The sequence below is a fragment of the Aquarana catesbeiana genome, linkage group LG09 (genome assembly GCF_042186555.1).
Source record: "Aquarana catesbeiana isolate 2022-GZ linkage group LG09, ASM4218655v1, whole genome shotgun sequence".
In the NCBI taxonomy this organism is placed as follows: domain Eukaryota; kingdom Metazoa; phylum Chordata; class Amphibia; order Anura; family Ranidae; genus Aquarana; species Aquarana catesbeiana.
Window position 1 is genome coordinate 70,661,407 of NC_133332.1, and position 17,509 is coordinate 70,678,915.

The 17,509-nt window shown below is 39.5% G+C and overlaps 1 protein-coding gene across 2 annotated transcripts in view; it reads right to left on the reverse strand.

The window, feature by feature from the left end:
• SUPT5H (SPT5 homolog, DSIF elongation factor subunit) overlaps nucleotides 1-17,509 on the reverse strand; it is a 47,546-nt gene that overhangs the window by 18,117 nt on the left and 11,920 nt on the right. The window contains exons 2-14 of one of the 2 annotated variants that reach the window (XM_073598774.1): nucleotides 16,027-16,120; nucleotides 13,657-13,831; nucleotides 13,420-13,485; nucleotides 9,583-9,594; nucleotides 7,329-7,398; nucleotides 7,161-7,229; nucleotides 7,009-7,074; nucleotides 6,645-6,675; nucleotides 6,484-6,552; nucleotides 5,455-5,706; nucleotides 3,738-3,827; nucleotides 2,892-2,962; nucleotides 2,704-2,809 (exon numbers count right to left, since the gene is read on the reverse strand). In XM_073598774.1, the coding sequence (XP_073454875.1) occupies nucleotides 2,704-2,809; nucleotides 2,892-2,962; nucleotides 3,738-3,827; nucleotides 5,455-5,706; nucleotides 6,484-6,552; nucleotides 6,645-6,675; nucleotides 7,009-7,074; nucleotides 7,161-7,229; nucleotides 7,329-7,398; nucleotides 9,583-9,594; nucleotides 13,420-13,485; nucleotides 13,657-13,831; nucleotides 16,027-16,104 (1,155 nt within the window). In that variant the 5' untranslated portion in view covers nucleotides 16,105-16,120. The remainder of the gene's footprint in view (nucleotides 1-2,703; nucleotides 2,810-2,891; nucleotides 2,963-3,737; nucleotides 3,828-5,454; nucleotides 5,707-6,483; nucleotides 6,553-6,644; nucleotides 6,676-7,008; nucleotides 7,075-7,160; nucleotides 7,230-7,328; nucleotides 7,399-9,582; nucleotides 9,595-13,419; nucleotides 13,486-13,656; nucleotides 13,832-16,026; nucleotides 16,121-17,509) is intronic. The other variant, XM_073598775.1, reaches the window with a different exon arrangement.

A 17,509-nucleotide genomic window follows, 5' to 3' on the forward strand; every position in this document is an offset into this window, starting at 1 on the left:
AGGGACTTGGATGATGTAAATCCACCTGAAATTATTCATTGTGTGAGGTGCCTGAAATCAGGGCCAGATTTACCATAAGGCATACGCCTACTGTATATGTGGCTTTCTATATATACAACACTTTTCAGTACTCGTAAGAAATACAATCACCTTTTTTAAGTTTACACTCTCACAACAGACGAAATCCTAACGCAATATTCAACTTCAATCAGAATCTGTTGTACACAGTGCACAAGATGTTCTCAGTCTCTCGAGTGAAAGATTAAGCACATCCTGTGAGCACAGGGTGACAGTGGTGTGAGAGGGCAGTGTACTGAAGTAGAGATCTCTGCATCAGTGAGGACAACCTAACACAGGAGAGAGCCAAAGAGGAAAGGGACCCTCTGATCAAAGTATTTTGCTGTGTGTCAAACAGTGTTAATTTTTGTCGACTAAAATATTTTCGTCAACTAAAGTAACACTATTTTAGTTAATTGAAATACGACAATCAATTCAGATGACTAAAAATACGACTAAAACTAAACGGGCAAGACCGAATGGGGTTCCCCTCTGACCCCATGCCCTCGACGATGCATACTAGGCCTCCTCCCTACCTCTGAGGAGGACAAATACTTGAATACCTTTTTACAGGAATGCAAATTGCTAGAACCTGGATTAAGTCACCTAGTACCTTCAAACAGTGGATCGGGGCTATAACTGCCACCCTCCTCTATAAGAAGGTATTACCCTGTTTCCCCCGAAAATAAGACCTAGCATGATTGTCAGTGATGGCTGCAATATAAGCCCTACCCCCCAAATAAGCCCTACCCTGTTTCCCCGAAAATAAGCCCTAGCCAGAAAATAAGACCTACAAGGACTTTAGGCTTATTTGGGGGGTAGGGCTTATATTGCAGCCATCACCGACAATCACGCTATGCATAGGGGCCATCCAAATAAATACCATATAATCTGGGACAGATGGTTGGAAGAGGCCTCCACCTGTATTGATGTGGAATGAATCATTAAGGCCCCTTTCACACTGGGGCGGTAGGGGGTATCGGCGGTAAAACAGCGCTATATTTAGTGCTGTTTTACCGCGGTATTCGGCCACTAGCTGTGCGGTTTTAACCCCCCCGCTGGCGGCTGAAAAAGGGTTAAAACCCCTCGTATAGCGCGGCTATAGCCGCGGTATAGCTGCGCTGTCCCATTGATTTCAATGGGCAGGAGCGGTGAATACACCGCTCCAAAGAAGCGGCTGACAGGAGATTTTTTCTTCTCCTGCCAGCGCACCGCTTCAGTGTGAAAGCCCTCGGGCTTTCACACTGAACAAACAGCGGAGGCTGTTTAGGGGCGGTTTGCAAGCGCTATTTTTAGCGCAATAACGCCTGCAAACCGCCCCAGTGTGAAAGGGGTCTAATTGAATTTAATGACATCATATTACTATATTAGCATTATGGTACAATTCTCTATCTGTACTCCCCACATAAGCCCTCACCTGGGTATAGATGGCCCTGTTTAAGTGTAAAGGAAATTTTGGTGCTCTCCTCACATTTGTCGAATATGCAACGTTACATTCAACTCGATATTTCGGTGTTAAGCAGCCCACTAAAATATTAAATTCTGTATGATCATGTCAAGGTTCACATTCTTTTTACTTGTACTGTTTGTATAAATTTATATATTTATATATATATATAAATTATTTATTTATTTTTAACGCATATATACACACACACACACACACACTAAAACCTTGTTCTTTGATTAAAAAAAAAACAAAACTGCTAATTTAGTCAAAAGACTAAAATACAAACTAAAACTGCATTTTAGTTAAAAGACTATGACTAAAACTAAACTGAAATTTGACCTCAAAATTAAAATTGCACAACCACATAAGAATAAGGAGGAGGCATCTACTAAGCTGCTGAAAGAAAAAAAAGGCAATTTTTTTTTTTTTTTTAATAAAAATAACCAACATGCTATACTTATCTGCTCTGTGCAATGGTTTTACACAGAGCAGCCCCAATCCTCCTTTTCTGGGGTCCCCCCACAGAAAGCAGTTTTCCCTGGGGGCACCTATCATAGAATGCATAAGGTGAAGAACCTTAAAGCTTTAGAACCACTTTAATATTTAATGTTGGTATTATCAGATAAATATGCGAAATGGCATTACAGCCAATAGAGTTTGCAGTTTTTTGGGTTTTTGTATATTTTGAACCTGCACTTCTGAAATTCAGAAGCAATATTTTTGTCCGTTTATCAAACTTGGCTTTATTTATAAAGACGTTATATATCACAACAGCATATTCAAACCTTAATACCATAAATAACAACACGTTATTAGATTTTTACTCCAGGAGTATATAATAAGTTTGGCAATTCTAGAGAAATGCTTAAATAATGCATTACAATTTAACTAAACCCATTTGATTTTAGTCAACTAAAATGTACAGATTTTAGTAAAAAACAAACAATTCAGATGACTAAAATACCATTTTACTAAAAAGATTATGACTAAAACCAAATTGAAATTTGACATCAAAATTAACACTGGTGTCAAAAGTGGAATGGTTTACAGGCTCCAGTAATGGAAAGCCAACAGTGTCTACCACGGGGCAGCAGTTTTTGCAATAGATCTGACAAACTGGGGGGCAGCAGTTTTTGCAATAGATCTGACAAACTGGGTAATCAAGATGGCTTATCAAAGTTAAACAAATAACCTACCACAGCAGACATTGCAAAGCTCTTGAAGAGAAAACCTTTACGACTGTAACGATTTCCCTCAAAAATAAGGAAATCTCCATCTGAGGAAACATCTCCTCCCAGGGATCTGCCAAACAAGCAATCAAGTATTAATGCTATTACAGATTAACAGTGCATAATCTCCCATCATAAAAAGGTAAGAGTCTCACCTGATCTTCTCTGGATCGAACAGTCTCTGCGGAGGCCTTCGGAACCTCCTCTTCTTAGCAAACCAATCTTTCTGTAAAGCAGGATGAATCAGTGACAAAGTGCCAGCCCCTCTAAGCAAGCAATAGAAAGTCTAGAACCTCAATTAGCCTTTCATTGCTGCCTCCCTACAGGAAATACCCACACACTTATTTCTACAGCAGCGGGAGAGAAAGCAAAAACAAAACCCCAAGAAAGGTTCAAACTGTCCCAAAAAGGTGCTACACTGTACTAAATTGTTTGATGCAGACTCTCTCGAAGGATGAATATAAGCAATAAATGTTAACGAACCACAAATGTCCACCTAACACGAATATTTTTAGTCATGGGTGAACATTTGTGGTGTTACGCTCTGCTATTTTCTTGGATCTCACTGGGGCTTCAGCAGCAAGATCTCCCAGAGTTATAAGGGAGCAGAATGTGAAATCTCAATGCTTTTTCAGCTTTCTCCATGACATCTGCTTATACAAGCTGCACCCAGTGGATGAAGTAGAAAATTGATGCAGAGATTTCACAGCTAGGCTCTAGAAAAAAAAACTAGATGTAATAAAATAATTTCTGGGTAGGTTAAATATGAAGAGTTTAAATGTAAACCATTATTACTATGAATTCACAATATTGCAAGCAAGCACTCCCTAATATCACAGAATAGGCATTTTATTCCAAATGACTATTTTTTAGGCCATTATCAGTTATAATTAAATCCTATGCAGAGCCATGCCAAACATCTAGAAACAAATATTTCAAAATAAAATACCTATTAGCTAAGAAAAGAAAAGTATCCACTTATAACATGCAACATATCTTACCAGACTCATACGTGCTTTAATGCGGTCATAGTCAATCCGAGGAATCATTTTCAGAGAAATTGTATTCTGGCTGGGCTCTACGTAATCAACCTGTAAAAACAAGACACAAAGTCCAGTCCCTTAGGGCCATGTCAAATGGGCAACTCTGCGGTTGACAATACACCGCCAGTAGCATAGTCACCAAAGTGAGGTTTGCACTTCCTCTAAATAAATAGCTCCCTTACCGGCCATGAACATTGCCAAATCTGACTCACAAGTCAGTAAGCAGAAAGAGTAACATCTTACTAGTCCAACTAGTGTGGAAGCAACTCGGTAGCGAAAGGTAAGTGGTCGGCTAAAAGGAAAAGTTTACCTTTGAAATAAATAAATGCACTTTTTTTCAGGTTAAAAAAAAAAATGTGCATTTAGTATTTTTTTTTCTAAGGAGCCTGCAGAGCATTGCACCCGCTATCAGCAGATTGTGGGTGCAACCTCAGGCTCCTGCAAACTCCTGGCATAGCGGTCTGCTCATACCTCGTACGGGTAGGCAGTAGCGTGAGAGCAGGAAGATTAAAGGACTATGAGAGTGCTCTCCAGCAGCCTTGTAGCTCATTGAGAACTACAAGCCATCAGCCGCAATGGTTGATCATAATTGTAGGCATTAATTCACAGGAAACTGAATGAATGACTGAGTTGTGTGGGCGGGGTCAAGAGGGGTTGTGGAGAGGTTGCAGATGCTGCAACATTTTATATGTTTCACCCTAAAAATGGGTGGAACATAGAGCTGCACGATTAATCGTCAAGAATCGCGTTGCGATCTTGACAAAAGTGTTTCACGATTCTGTCTATGCAAAGAATTCTCTCTGCTCTTCTGAAGCCACAGCCCTCAAAAGAAAGGAATAAAAAAAAACGGGCAGTCTGCCAAGAATCACAACAATCTTTAGCAGTGGAACTTAAGTATAAACTTTGTAACAATTTGCCAATGAAATAGACTTATGTGTAAAAGAAGAAAGTTTAACCACTTAAACGCTAAACCTTTTTCTGACATTTGTTGGTTTCAAGTTAAAATCTTTTTTTTTGCTAGAAAATTACTTAGAACCCCCAAACATTATATAGATTTTTTTAGTAGAGACCCTAGAGAATAAAATGGTGGTTGTTGCAATATTTCATGTCACACTGTATTTGCGCAGCGGTCTTTCAAATGCAATTTTTTTGGGGGAAAAAATTGCTTTAATGAATTAATGAATGAATTTAATGAAAAAAAAAAAAAAACTAACCAGTAAAGTTAGCCCAAATCTTTTTTTGTATAATGTGAAAGATTTTAGGTTGCGAGAATCGTGAGAGAATCGTGATCTTTTTATTCTAAGCAAAAAAAAAAAAAAACGTGATTCTCATTTTGGCCAGAATCGTGCAGCTCTAGTGGAACATGTAATATGTTCCAAAGGTGACCTTAGCCATTAAGCAATCCTGTGACTTAAAAGTCTTAATCAGGAAAGGATCGCTTATGGGACATGGGTATAAAAAAGGTGTCCAAAAGCAGGCAATGTTTAGGCATGAAGATCAAAAAGGTGTATAACTCTTGAAGGCGTGGTAAGAGGGTGGAGTCATCCAAATGGAAGTTCCCCATTTCTGGAGAAATCCACCCACAAGGGAATATAATACTTTGCAGTGCTGACATAGACATTTCCACAAATGTTCAGACTTTGGGATAGACATTAGGACACATTTTTATATTCACCTGGGCAATGTCATCCTTGTAGATGCCTCTTTTTAGCCGGACCCAAGATTTGGGCTTAAGATTTGTAACCTCTTTCACCACTTTTAAGACATCAGTCATTTCCTTGATAGGCACCATCTGCTGGTTCCAGAAGCCCATGCGCAGGTTACCAACTCCTTCAATGGCTTGCTTGACATGAGTTTGCTTGAAGGCCTCAATGTAGATGTAGCCTTTGACATGTTCTGGGGCAACCACAGATTTGATCTGAAGAGGCTGTTAAACAAAAAAAGACAGCAAAGATGGAATGAGAACAGAATCTGGACAGTAAACAGAGATAGATGACATGAAAGCTTAAACCAATAGTACAGAACACTATCAGAAAAATACAAAAAAGTTTAAGGGATAATTCACACTGCCCCTCCGTGAAATCGCTGAGCAACTGGAGCGATTGACCGCTCTGGTCACTCTGCATTTCCGCTATGCTAGGGGACAGTGTGGTGCTTTGTTAATTTCATTGCACTGCTTTTTTTCTTGTTTTGTACTAACTATATTTGAAGTGTACAAAACATACACTTCATTGACTGCAATGTCGGGCGGCGCGATTTAGGCCGGTGCGCTGCGATAAAATGCAGCATGTTTGCGCTGCAGTGGAGTGCTAGGCTATGTTGCAGTGCGAATGGGACACAAAAGAAGACAATTGTTGCCTGTGTGTCCCTGCCGTAACAGACATTTACAATGTGGGGGGATAAATGGGTGGACACAGCACCGATTCCCAAAAGTAGTTCCTGTACTACTTTTGGCGACATCGGGGGGGCAATTTGTATAGACATCTGTGCAGGAACCCGCACAGATGTCTGTCAGATCGCCCCTGAAGTCGGACTGCATTGCCGGTTTAAAATCGTGTGTGTTCAGCTGAACTCTCACGATTTCTAACCCACAGTGTGAACCTAGGCTTAAAGGTGGAAAGCGAATACCAAGATAACAGGAGTTGGGATATAGGAGGCTGGAAAGATGATACAAACATGAATTGAAAAAGAGTCAACTGCTTACTGCATCTGTGAACTGGTATGCAATGTATTTCCTCATCAGGGCAATTGCTGTGGCACGCTCTTCTCCGATCTATAGTGACAAAAAAAAAAATTCTAATGAATAAAAGCACCTGGTCACTTCCTCTGCTCTTTCCTATCTGAACATTGTGATGTGACACTGACCTTACATTTCACTGTCCACAGATTCGGATCTCTACAAAAAGCAAACAAGTGTACGATTGTGAGAAAATACTTGACTATGGGTAAAATGTAAAAAAAAAAAAAAAGAAGATCACTAAAGCATTGAAGGGAGACATAAGAAAAAGGGACCCCGAGCAGATCTGATGTCTATCTTCGGCAAATCTGAGTTTTTGGGGTTTTTTGAACATATGGTTTGGCATTTCGATTTATTTTTTTAATTTGTGTGTTGCTGTGGATTGGGGTAATGTGTGGGAAAAAGTGCAAGTTACCACAACAAATATGTGAAGCCAGCCTAAGGCTCTGGTAGGTAAACTGCAAATCAGAAGTTTGCAGAAATGGTCCTTACTTGACTCCAGGAAGCAGTTGTTGCTGAGTGATGTCATCTGACAGCTCATCAGACCCTCCGTATATACTAAGATGACAAAAAAAAAAGTGTTAGACGTTCAGCAGAGGCAGAGACCTAATACGGCCAATAGAAAACAAAAGTATTGTACTTACTGCTCGCCGACAGATGACTTGGCGTATTTCTTCATGTAATATTCCCCCAGCTCCTCCTCTCTCTGGTCTCTGCGAAAATAAAAAAGTGATGTCTTATCTGCAGCAAAGAGGGTGAGGGACACCATCATTCAGCACTAAACCTCTAAGCTTACATCACAAACCACTTACCGCCACAAATTCTGCAGGCGCCTGGCCCCCGAGCGATCCTCATCGAGTACAACATTGTCGATATTTGATGCTATGGGAAAAACATAATGTCATATAACCCTACTGAAACTGATCTATTCTTTATCTGAGCATGCGTCTAGTAAGCTGACGGGGAGAGGTCAGACAGGCCTAGCTTAAATTTCTAATAAACCGTTTCATCTGGTCAGTACCAGATAAAAACGACATAAGAAACAATGCCAAGGACATATAAATTCAAATTTTTTTTCTTTTTATAGTTGTGGGTGGAGTATGGCATGGTTCAATATGCCACTGGTCTTTAGCAGTCTGCTTTCTGCTCAGTTTTAACTTGGCCACTGTGGAGAACTCACTATTGCAGTCTTTAAGACCTTTTTCTAGATTGTAAGCTCTAACGAGTAGGGCTCTCTGATTCTTCCTGTATTGAATTGTATTGTAACTGTACTGTCTGCCCTCATGTTGTAAAGCGCTGTGCAAACTGTTGGCGCTATATAAATCCTGTATAATAACAATAATGTCAAGCTTTACTACAAACAGAATGTTATCATTGGGTCACTTTTAAAGAGTTCCAAACCCAAGTACAAAAACGGTATATAATGTAGCCTATCAGTCCTTATTGTGGTGGCTGCATTAGCTTCCTTTTTAAACTTTTTTCACCTTGTGATCCTGCCATGAACACACTTCTTATCCTAGGGTGACTCTACTGTTTCTATGAAAAAGAAGTGTTGTCATCCTGATCCTAGAACAGAAGTGTTAGGACTACAGGACACATCCCATCTCCTCCATAACATAAGGTGGGGATTTGATAACATTGTTTTAAAGCTCAGTTCAGTGCACAGAAAGCTACAAGGACACTGAATTTCTCGTAGAGCAACAGGTGCTTTTTTGCATTTGCAAAAAGAGGACTTGAAAAAGAAAATAAAGCTGCCACCACAGAATGATTGGCAGGCTGCAAAACATTACATTTTTGTTCTTGTGTTTAAATACACTTTAAAGTAGTGAACACGTGCCCAGACTATGCACATTATAATAATTACTGTTCATATTCTGAATAATCATTAAAAGCACTTTAAAACAAGCCCTAATTCACATCAGTAGCCAGAGACATTGTGAAACTATTCATCTTCCAAGTTCATGAAAGAAGCAGTAAAATCGTAGTTAAGGTTTCCAAATACGTTCATATTGTGCCAGGGATTTTGCAGGCTGTTGGTTCTTTAATGTAAACACACTGCAGATGTTTCTAAGCAGACAAAAACTGACTTTAGAGTCTTTGTTGTTATCTCTGAGGATCTTATTAGAATGAATTATTTCACATTACAAGCAGCTAGGGGAGTCAACGATAGCTTGTTTTAATGGCTCTTATGGCTTATTAGGAATATCTAAATCGAAAATCCATAGTGTGGGCACACTTGTACTTTAACTACATAATGCAATACATGATTTGGTTCCCTCCTTCCTCTAAACCTTTATTTATCCAGCACAATTTGGGGCAATGAGGCACCTCATGAAGCAGGCTTCATAACTACATATAAAAAAGGGACTGCCCTATACCCTTCGGAGCTATTCTATTTCTTTTTCAGGAAAACAGTCTGTTGCCAAAGAGGAAGACTGTTCCCTTCACCTCTAACAGCAGATAACATGCTCATCTGCCAGAGTTATGTAGTAGAACATAGAAGATCATGTCTGGCAAGTGCATGGCAGTCCGGATCACAAAAGAAGAATACACAGAAGTGAACCCAAAAATTCAGTATTGGGGTTTTTTTTTAAACCTTTATATGGTCTGCAAAGTGTGTGATGCCAGAATTCTACCTTGCACTTTGAAGTTTTCAACAAAAAAAAAAATTGGCCAAATGATCACATTGTTTAGAATTTATTAAGCAAAAAAAAAAAAAAAAAAAAAACTAAACGCATAAAAACCCACTCTATGAGTCTTGTCTCTTAAGTCCTTCCCTTGTGATCTCAGATCAAAAAACTGATTACTGCTTGGTGCTTTTATATTATAGCAGGACTCTACAACTTAGCAGCTGTCCAAGTTCTCATTAAGAGAATCAATACTGTATATGCCGACCCAGGAAGGGCAGCTCACTTACGGCAGATGGCACATAATCCAGATTTTGAAAGGAATGAGCAACCATCTACACAACCTATATTAATAATCTATTGGTAAAAAGATAACTTCTTGAACCTAACAATTATATTTCACCTAAGACGGGTTGGTGCACATAGCATGATAACTTACCTTCTATCTCTTCTGTGTGTGCGATGGTGAAGCCAAGACACAATGGCGCAAAACATAGCGGCAAAAATCAACCACGAGGCGTAGATGAGGGACCGGAAATGGGGAAAGGGAGAAATTATAATATATGGCACAAAAAGCAGCATGAATCAAGGAGCCAGGTAGACTGCAGAGGGTGGATAAAATGGAACAAGTGGGTAAACAAAGGAGCGGTGCTGGGGTGTATGGGGGAATAGGAAAAATTAAGGGCTCACACTGATCTCTGTGATATGAAAGACAAGGGTATTGATAACATAAGGGAGACAGCCAATAGGATTGTTTGACAAAGTCCACTTATAATTTTTAAAGACTGTACTGAGGAAAGTAGACATACAGTATTAAGAATGCTGGTATTATAATGCATCCATAAGATACTATGGCTGAGCTTTGTGAGTTTCGGTAACTGCATTTCAACCTGCAGAGACCTATAAGCAGTAGAAAGAGTATCTACTACACAGATGTGTCCCAAAAAGACAGTAATGCCATCTAAACTAGAAATCCCATTTCAAGTGGACTTATCTTAAAGCAACATCCAACACCTCTGACAATCCTACTGTGTATTTTACACTCAATAATGAAAGACATTTGTGAAACACTTGCCTTTCCTGAAGAAATCAGTGCTCCAAGATCCTCTAGCAGTCAGTCACGTGAATAATGCCTTATGATTTCTACTAAAGGGAAGGATCAGTGCTGATGCACAGCCACTGACTGGCTAGCTCTGCCTGAACCTCGGTACCCTAAAGCATTTTGGCAGACCATGTGACTAATTCAGCAAAGATCACATGACCAGCCACTTGAGGGACCCTGCAACCGCAGTTTCTGCAGGAACGTTTGGCACTGCACAACAGCTTTTAACCATTTGCAGGTCAGTGGTACTCTAAATTTGATAATATTTTATTTTAAATTTTGCAATATGGTGAAGGATTAAAACATCAAGTTTTTATTGCTTTGTGTTCCCAGTTGGGACATTCCTCCTATAGTCTGACTTAGTAACCACGGTCACTAGGAATTAAAGTGAGAAATTCCATTGTTGACAGTTTCCAGCAGAACAGATAGAAAGAGGAAATCTCCCAAAAAGAGTCCATGTGTCCTGCTGGCAAATGGCAAAAATGTGAGATTTCATCTGACTTCACTGAGTCTTGAAGTGGAAACATGAACAAGAAAAACTTGATAGAGGTTCTAACCCTTCCTTACTTTACAAACAAAAAGTTGTGACTGGAGTAAGATTGTCAGGACAGTGAGTGGGGACTGCAATTTGAGGACAGGTAAGTTTGAAGGGGTTTGATGCTCAGCATCTTACAATGCCTGCAGATACAGGGAACACACAAAGGTCATTGCACAAAATTGCACAACACAGACCCATTTATTGCAGTTCATGTGTTAGGTCAGAGCTCTCTTTTTACACCATTACAATGAACCAAAACTAACTTGTTACAGGAGCAAAAAAACCAAAATAAAATGACACTTAATATACGTACATGTTTCCCAGACAGCGGTCAGTCGTGTATCACAGGGGCCGTCTAATTTTTCACCTGAGCCACTATCTTACACTGTGTCCCACCCATTCACATTGTTACAGCACTGCTTTATACACTGAATAATCATAATGAGCTTAGACCAGAATCTTGCTCACAAAATCATGTACCTTCCCGAATTCTGAAGATTCCTCATCTTTCCTGCATCTCCAATCCAAAACTGCCCTTAAAGAGAGCTGATAACCAAACGGCCCTAAAGGCTAAAGACTAAAGAAGAGAACAAAAACTTGTCTCCTCCTACTCACTCTTTACCAAAATGGATGGATTTTAACCCCACATATAATTTTTCCCCCCCATCTCTTTCCAGTGGCAAATAATAGACTATACAAATACTCCCATTAGGCCTCACTCACTGTACAGAAATCCTAATTTCTAGTGTGTACAATGCTGCTGAGAACCACCAGTGGTGCGTGTCAAACAAGTTGACAAAAAAAAAAAAAAAAAAAAAACAAACAACCGTGCAATCATATTAGCAATGCAATACCTTAAAAATTAAAAAAAAAAAACAAAAAAAAACAAAAAAAAAAATAAACACCCTCGACAGACTTCTATTAATGTGAAAAATTGCAGGCTGTGGTAGCGATGTGAAATGACTTGGGGACATGCACAGGAAACTATTCAAAAGGTGACCACCCACAACCCCACATTTTCCACTTGGAGCAATACTATATCTCTGCAAAAGACACATACAGTGTATGGTAGAGAGCTATGAACCATCACATGATGTAATAAACGGATAAACCATGAAAATATGATACAAACTGTGTATCCTATGTATGGCCTGCATCAGGTTTGAAAAGGAAATTCCTTTTCGCAAACAATAGTTATGAATAAATAAACAGGATATGAAATCAACACAACAACTAAAGCATCACACACAAGAAGAAAGATTCATTACCAGACACTAAAAGGAAAGCATGCAGCAGATTAAAGAGATAAACCAAGTCAATGTCTAGCATAACGGATGTCAAACAACTTCAATATTGCAATTCAAGAGCCCCACATACAAACTACAAAAGTGTGTCACAGATAAGGTGTACCTAATGTGTAGGCTCAGATATTTACATACAATATACAAGCCCAAACAGGCATCAGTAACTTCCAGTGCCGATAAGACAAGTACATGTCATCCAAACCTCACGATTAGATAATTACAAGAATAAACAAAACATAGAATTTAGGAGCCCATCAAACTTTTTGCTGACTTTTCCTGATCATGCCAATAAACATGCCTGCTACTATCAATATAGTCCTGGTGGACCTTAAAGGATATGTCCACCTTTGGGAACGTTACATGTTCCCACTGTTGCAACATCTCCCTGATGAGCTGCCTTTAGTGACAGCGAGTTAGGGATCTTCTGCCCGATCTCTCTGTCATAACTTTAAATGGCCATGGGGGCTCCAGCCACATCATTCATTCACAGAGTTCTGTGAATGGGGGAACTATAATTACCGACAGTCTTTGTAGTTCTCACTGAACTACCAGGGCATTGTTGATCGTTCTAGGTAGTGCATTGATGCTTCCTGTCAGTGTGTAACTGCCCACCCATATGAGGTACGGGCAGACAGCTTACACAGATGGAGCCAGCAAAGCAATGCAGACTTAGTAAAAAAAATAATAAAATGCACATTTTTTTATCTGCAAAAAGATATATGCATTTTATTTTGAACTTAAAACTTGAAGCCTGGATTCTGCATTGACTTGTCCACCTCTGCCTAGGACCAGGTAGTGAACAAAGCATCCAAAGTAAGAACTAGAGCATCATAAATCTGTCACCAGACAACACATCATTTAATGCCTTAAACTAGACATGGAGACACACCATAAGTGGACTATAAGACATACAGTAGTATAAAGAGTCTATGAAAGTACAAAGGTGCACAAATTCCAGGCTTTGTAGCCACTGAAGAGCATCCAGTTTTTAACACTAGACTGGACACAGAATGAGATTCTAAAAAACACATAGGTAACAGAACATGAGAGAGAAGCACACATACAGTAGCCGAGTATCAGAGTAGTTTTTTTTCTATACAAACAATATCCCCTCAGCCTTCCAGCACCTATCAGACCTAAGGCACCCAAAGTCTAAATAAAACACCACAACAAGATATGACCCAGACAAAAATTCCTTATTATATCAATAGTTTCTTGGTGTGCTCATGTGTCAAGTGTGGAAAACTATTTAAGTCTAAGGATACAAGAAGAACTTTGCAAACCAAAGAAAGCATGCAAGCCAGAAGGACCCAGATCAAACCATAAGACTACCTTTCTCCAGAATGTCTTCTGCTCCGTCCTCCCACTGATCTTCATCTTCATACTCATCGTCCACATCTGTGGGGAGACAAGACAGCGGATTAATGCTTGTGAGAAACAAACATTCCAGCACACCACAAAGAGGTAGAATGCCATTAAACATAAACAACATTATGGGGGAAAAAAAATAAAAACAAAAAAAAAAAAATATCAGTGTTTAGTCTGCAGATCGGGGTCAAAGGCTCTTACCGGCTTCATCTAAAATAAATCCTCCATGTCTGGGTTTTTTTCTAGGACGGTCATCATCATCCTCTTCTTCTTCTTCATCATATTCCTCCTCATCTTCCTCCTCCACCTCTTCATCCTCCTCCACCTCTTCAGCCTTCTCGCTGCCAGCAGCACTGGCCTTTTCCTCTTCTACTTCCTGTGATCCAACACAAATACCATGTACAGACTGCAGATTAAAGCAAACCAACCACACTTGGGCTTATAAGGGAATGGATTTACATTTTTTAAATCATTGTCCTTCTAGGCTAGGGAGGAGGCTAGGGGGGAAAGTATGCACAGCGCTTCACTTTTTTCATACTTTATGTTACAGCCTTATTCCAAAATGGATTAAATTCATTATTTTCTTCAAAATTCTACAAACAATACCCCATAATGACAATGTCAAATAAGTTTGTTTGAAATCTTTGCAAATTCATTAAAAATAAAAAACAAAGAAAAATCCCATGTACATCAGTATTCACAGCCTTTGCTCAATACTTTGTTGAAGTACCTTTGGCCCCAATTACAGCCTGAAGTCTTTTTGAGTATTATCCTACAAGCTTGCACCCTATTTTTGGGCAGTTTATCCCATTCTTCTTTGCAGGACCTCTCAAGCTCCACCAGGCTGGATGGGGAGCATCGGTGCACAGCCATTTTCAGATCTCTCCAGAGATGTTCAATCGGGTTCAAATCTGGGCTCTGGCTGGGCCACTCAAGAACATTCACAGAGTTGTCCCGTAGCCACTCCTTTGTTATCTTGTCTGTGTGGTTAGGGTCATTGTCCTGTCGGAAGATGAGCCTTCGCCACAGTCTGAGGTCCAGAGCGCTCTGGAGCAGGTTTTGATCAAGGATGTCTCTGTACATTGCTGCATTCATCTTTCCCTCGATCCCGATTAGTCTCCCAGTTCCTGCCACTGAAAAACATCCACACAGCATGATGCTGCCACCACCATGCTTCACTGTAGGGATGGTATTGGCCAGATGATGAGCGGTGCCTTGTTTCCTCCAAGACATGACGCTTGCTATTCAGGCCAAAGAGTTCAATCTGTATTTAATCAGACCAGAGAATTTTGTTTCTCGTGGTCTGAGAGTCCTTCAGGTGCCTTTTACCAAACTCCAGGCAAGATGTCATGTGCCTTTTACTGAGGAGTGGCTTCCCTCTGGTCACTCTACTGCAGAGACGGTTGTTCTTCTGGAAGGTTCTACTCTCTCCACAGAGAAACTCTGGAGCTCAGTCAGAGTGACCAACAGGTTCTTGGTCACCTCCCTGACTAAGGCCCCTCTCGCCTGATCGCTCAGTTTGGACAGGCGGCCCGCTCTAGAAAAAGTCCTGGTGGTTTGAAACTTCTATTTACGGATGATGGAGGCCACTGTGCTCTTTGGACTTTCAATGCTGCAGAAATGTTTCTGTACCCTTCCCCACATCTGTGCCTTGATACAATCCTTCCTTAGGAGGTTTCAGACAATTCCTTGGACTTCATGGCATGGTTTGTGCTCTGACATGCACTGTTAACAGCGGGACATTATATAGACAGGTGTGTGCCTTTTCAAATCAACTGAATTTACCACAGGTGGACTCCAATTAAGTTATATAAACATCTCAAGGGTGATCAGTGGAAACAGGATGCACCTGAGCTAAATTTTGAGTGTCATGGCAAAGGGTGGGAATATTTGTGTACATGTGATTTTTTTATAAATTTGAAAAGATTTCATACTTCTTTCACATTATTTCAAACTTCTTTCACATTATCATTATGGGGTATTGTTTGTAGAATTTTGAGTAATGAATTTATTCCATTTTGGAATAAGGCTGTAACATAACAAAATGTGGAAAAAGTGAAGTGCTGTGAATACTTTCCAGATGTACTGTATAGAAGAAAGGCAGATTACATCTTCTCACACTTTAATTTGCAATAATTAAAAAAAAAAAAGTCTCAAAACATGAACGGACAACTGGTTAGGCTAGGTTCAAACTGTAGCGTGTGGTGCAGGTGCAGGAACAGGAATGCAGACGATTTACACGCATTCCTGCACCCTCAATAGAGTGGACCTCTCCTAAGCCATCAGCTGTACAGAAAGTTACAAACACTAAACTTGGCCAGTCAGCAGCAGGAAGGCTGCCAGAAATAGCAGTGTATTTTCTTTATTACAAAGAGATAAGAGGTGCAGTATCTCGGTTGAGAGGAATGAAAAAATTAGCTGCAAAGAGGAAACTAATTGCACAACGCTACATGAAAAGTTGTGTGAATTTATGCTACCACTTTTAGAAGAATCCAATCAGAATAGAATAAACTAGAAATAAAAAAATTTAAATATACCAAATAATAAATGCAGTAAAAGACAACCACTCACCTCATTATCCTCTGCTTCAGCCTCACTGCTCCTCTCACTCTCCTCCTCAGAGAAATTGCTGTCTTCGCTGTCAGACATTTTCTTCCACTAAATACTGAAACAAGAACAAAACTGCATGAACATTATATGCAGGTAATCTACATGCAGATAAAATTTGGTTGTGAGCAGTACAAAAAATACTGGAAACTAAGAATGTTTTCTAAAAATAATTAAATTAACCTGGAAGGTTTTACCCCTTTCATAACCAGGGCATTTTTGCTATTCAGCACTGTACGACTTTAACTGGCAATTGCACGGTCATGCAACACTGTACACATTTCTTATATCTTTTTTTTCACACAAATAGAGATTTCTTTTGGTGGTATCTGATCACTACTGGGTTTTTATGTAAACAATAAATAAATACAGAAAAAAATTAAAATAAAAAAACCCCCCATCCAAAAACGATATTTTCTACTTTGTTATAAAACATCCAATAAAGTTAAATTGCTTCATAAACTTAGGAAAAAATGTGTTTGGCTACATGTATATAAACCATGGTGTATATATACTGGAATTTAGGCAATATGAGGCAATCAAGGGGTTCACCGTGTGCCCAGCAAGTTAACGTGTTGTGCTGCTTTTACAAAGAGATCTGGCTGCTTTGCAGGGAGAAGAAAACAGCCAAATCATTGCTCTGTGTAAAAACTCCTGTGTGTTTGTAAACACAGGACTCAGCTGCAACTGGACACAGCTGATCAGCAGGTCTCAGCCATATATCATTGGCTGACAGAATCATGCTGTGTCGACCACAGCGTGGGTCACAAAGGGGTATGCGCCCCAAACCTAGAAACCAGCCGGCAATGGTTAATTTACATTGCTGAGCCTGCAGCTGCCACACGTTCACTGTAAATCTATTTTAGTATTTATTTTCTTAAAAGATAACGAAACTCCAGAACAAAATGCAATACATTGCAGCTTACAGTTCTTAGATGTGGTAATGCTCTATTGGAGCCCTGATGTCCCTTTAATCACTTCAGCCCCGGAAGGTTTTACCCCTTTAATGACCAGGCCATTTTTTGCGATACGGCACTGCGTTACTTTAACTGACAATTGCGCGGCCGTGCGACGCTGTACCCAAATAAAATTGACGTCCTTTTTCCCCACAAATAGAGCTTTCTGTTGGTGGTATTTAATCACCTCTGCGGTTTTTATTTTTTGCACTAAAAAACAAAAAAGCAAGACAATTTTTTTTCAAAAAACACAATATTTTTTACTTTCTGCTATAATACATATCAAGTAAAATGAATGTCAAAAAATCTAAATTTCTTCATCAGTTTAGGCCAATATGTATTCTGCTACATATTTTTGGATTAAAAAAATCCCAATAAGCGCATATTGATTGGTTTGCGCAAAAGTTATAGCGTCTACAAAATTAGGGATATTTTTATGGAATTTTTTTTTTTTTTTTTACGAGTAATGGCAGTGATCAGCTATTTTTAGC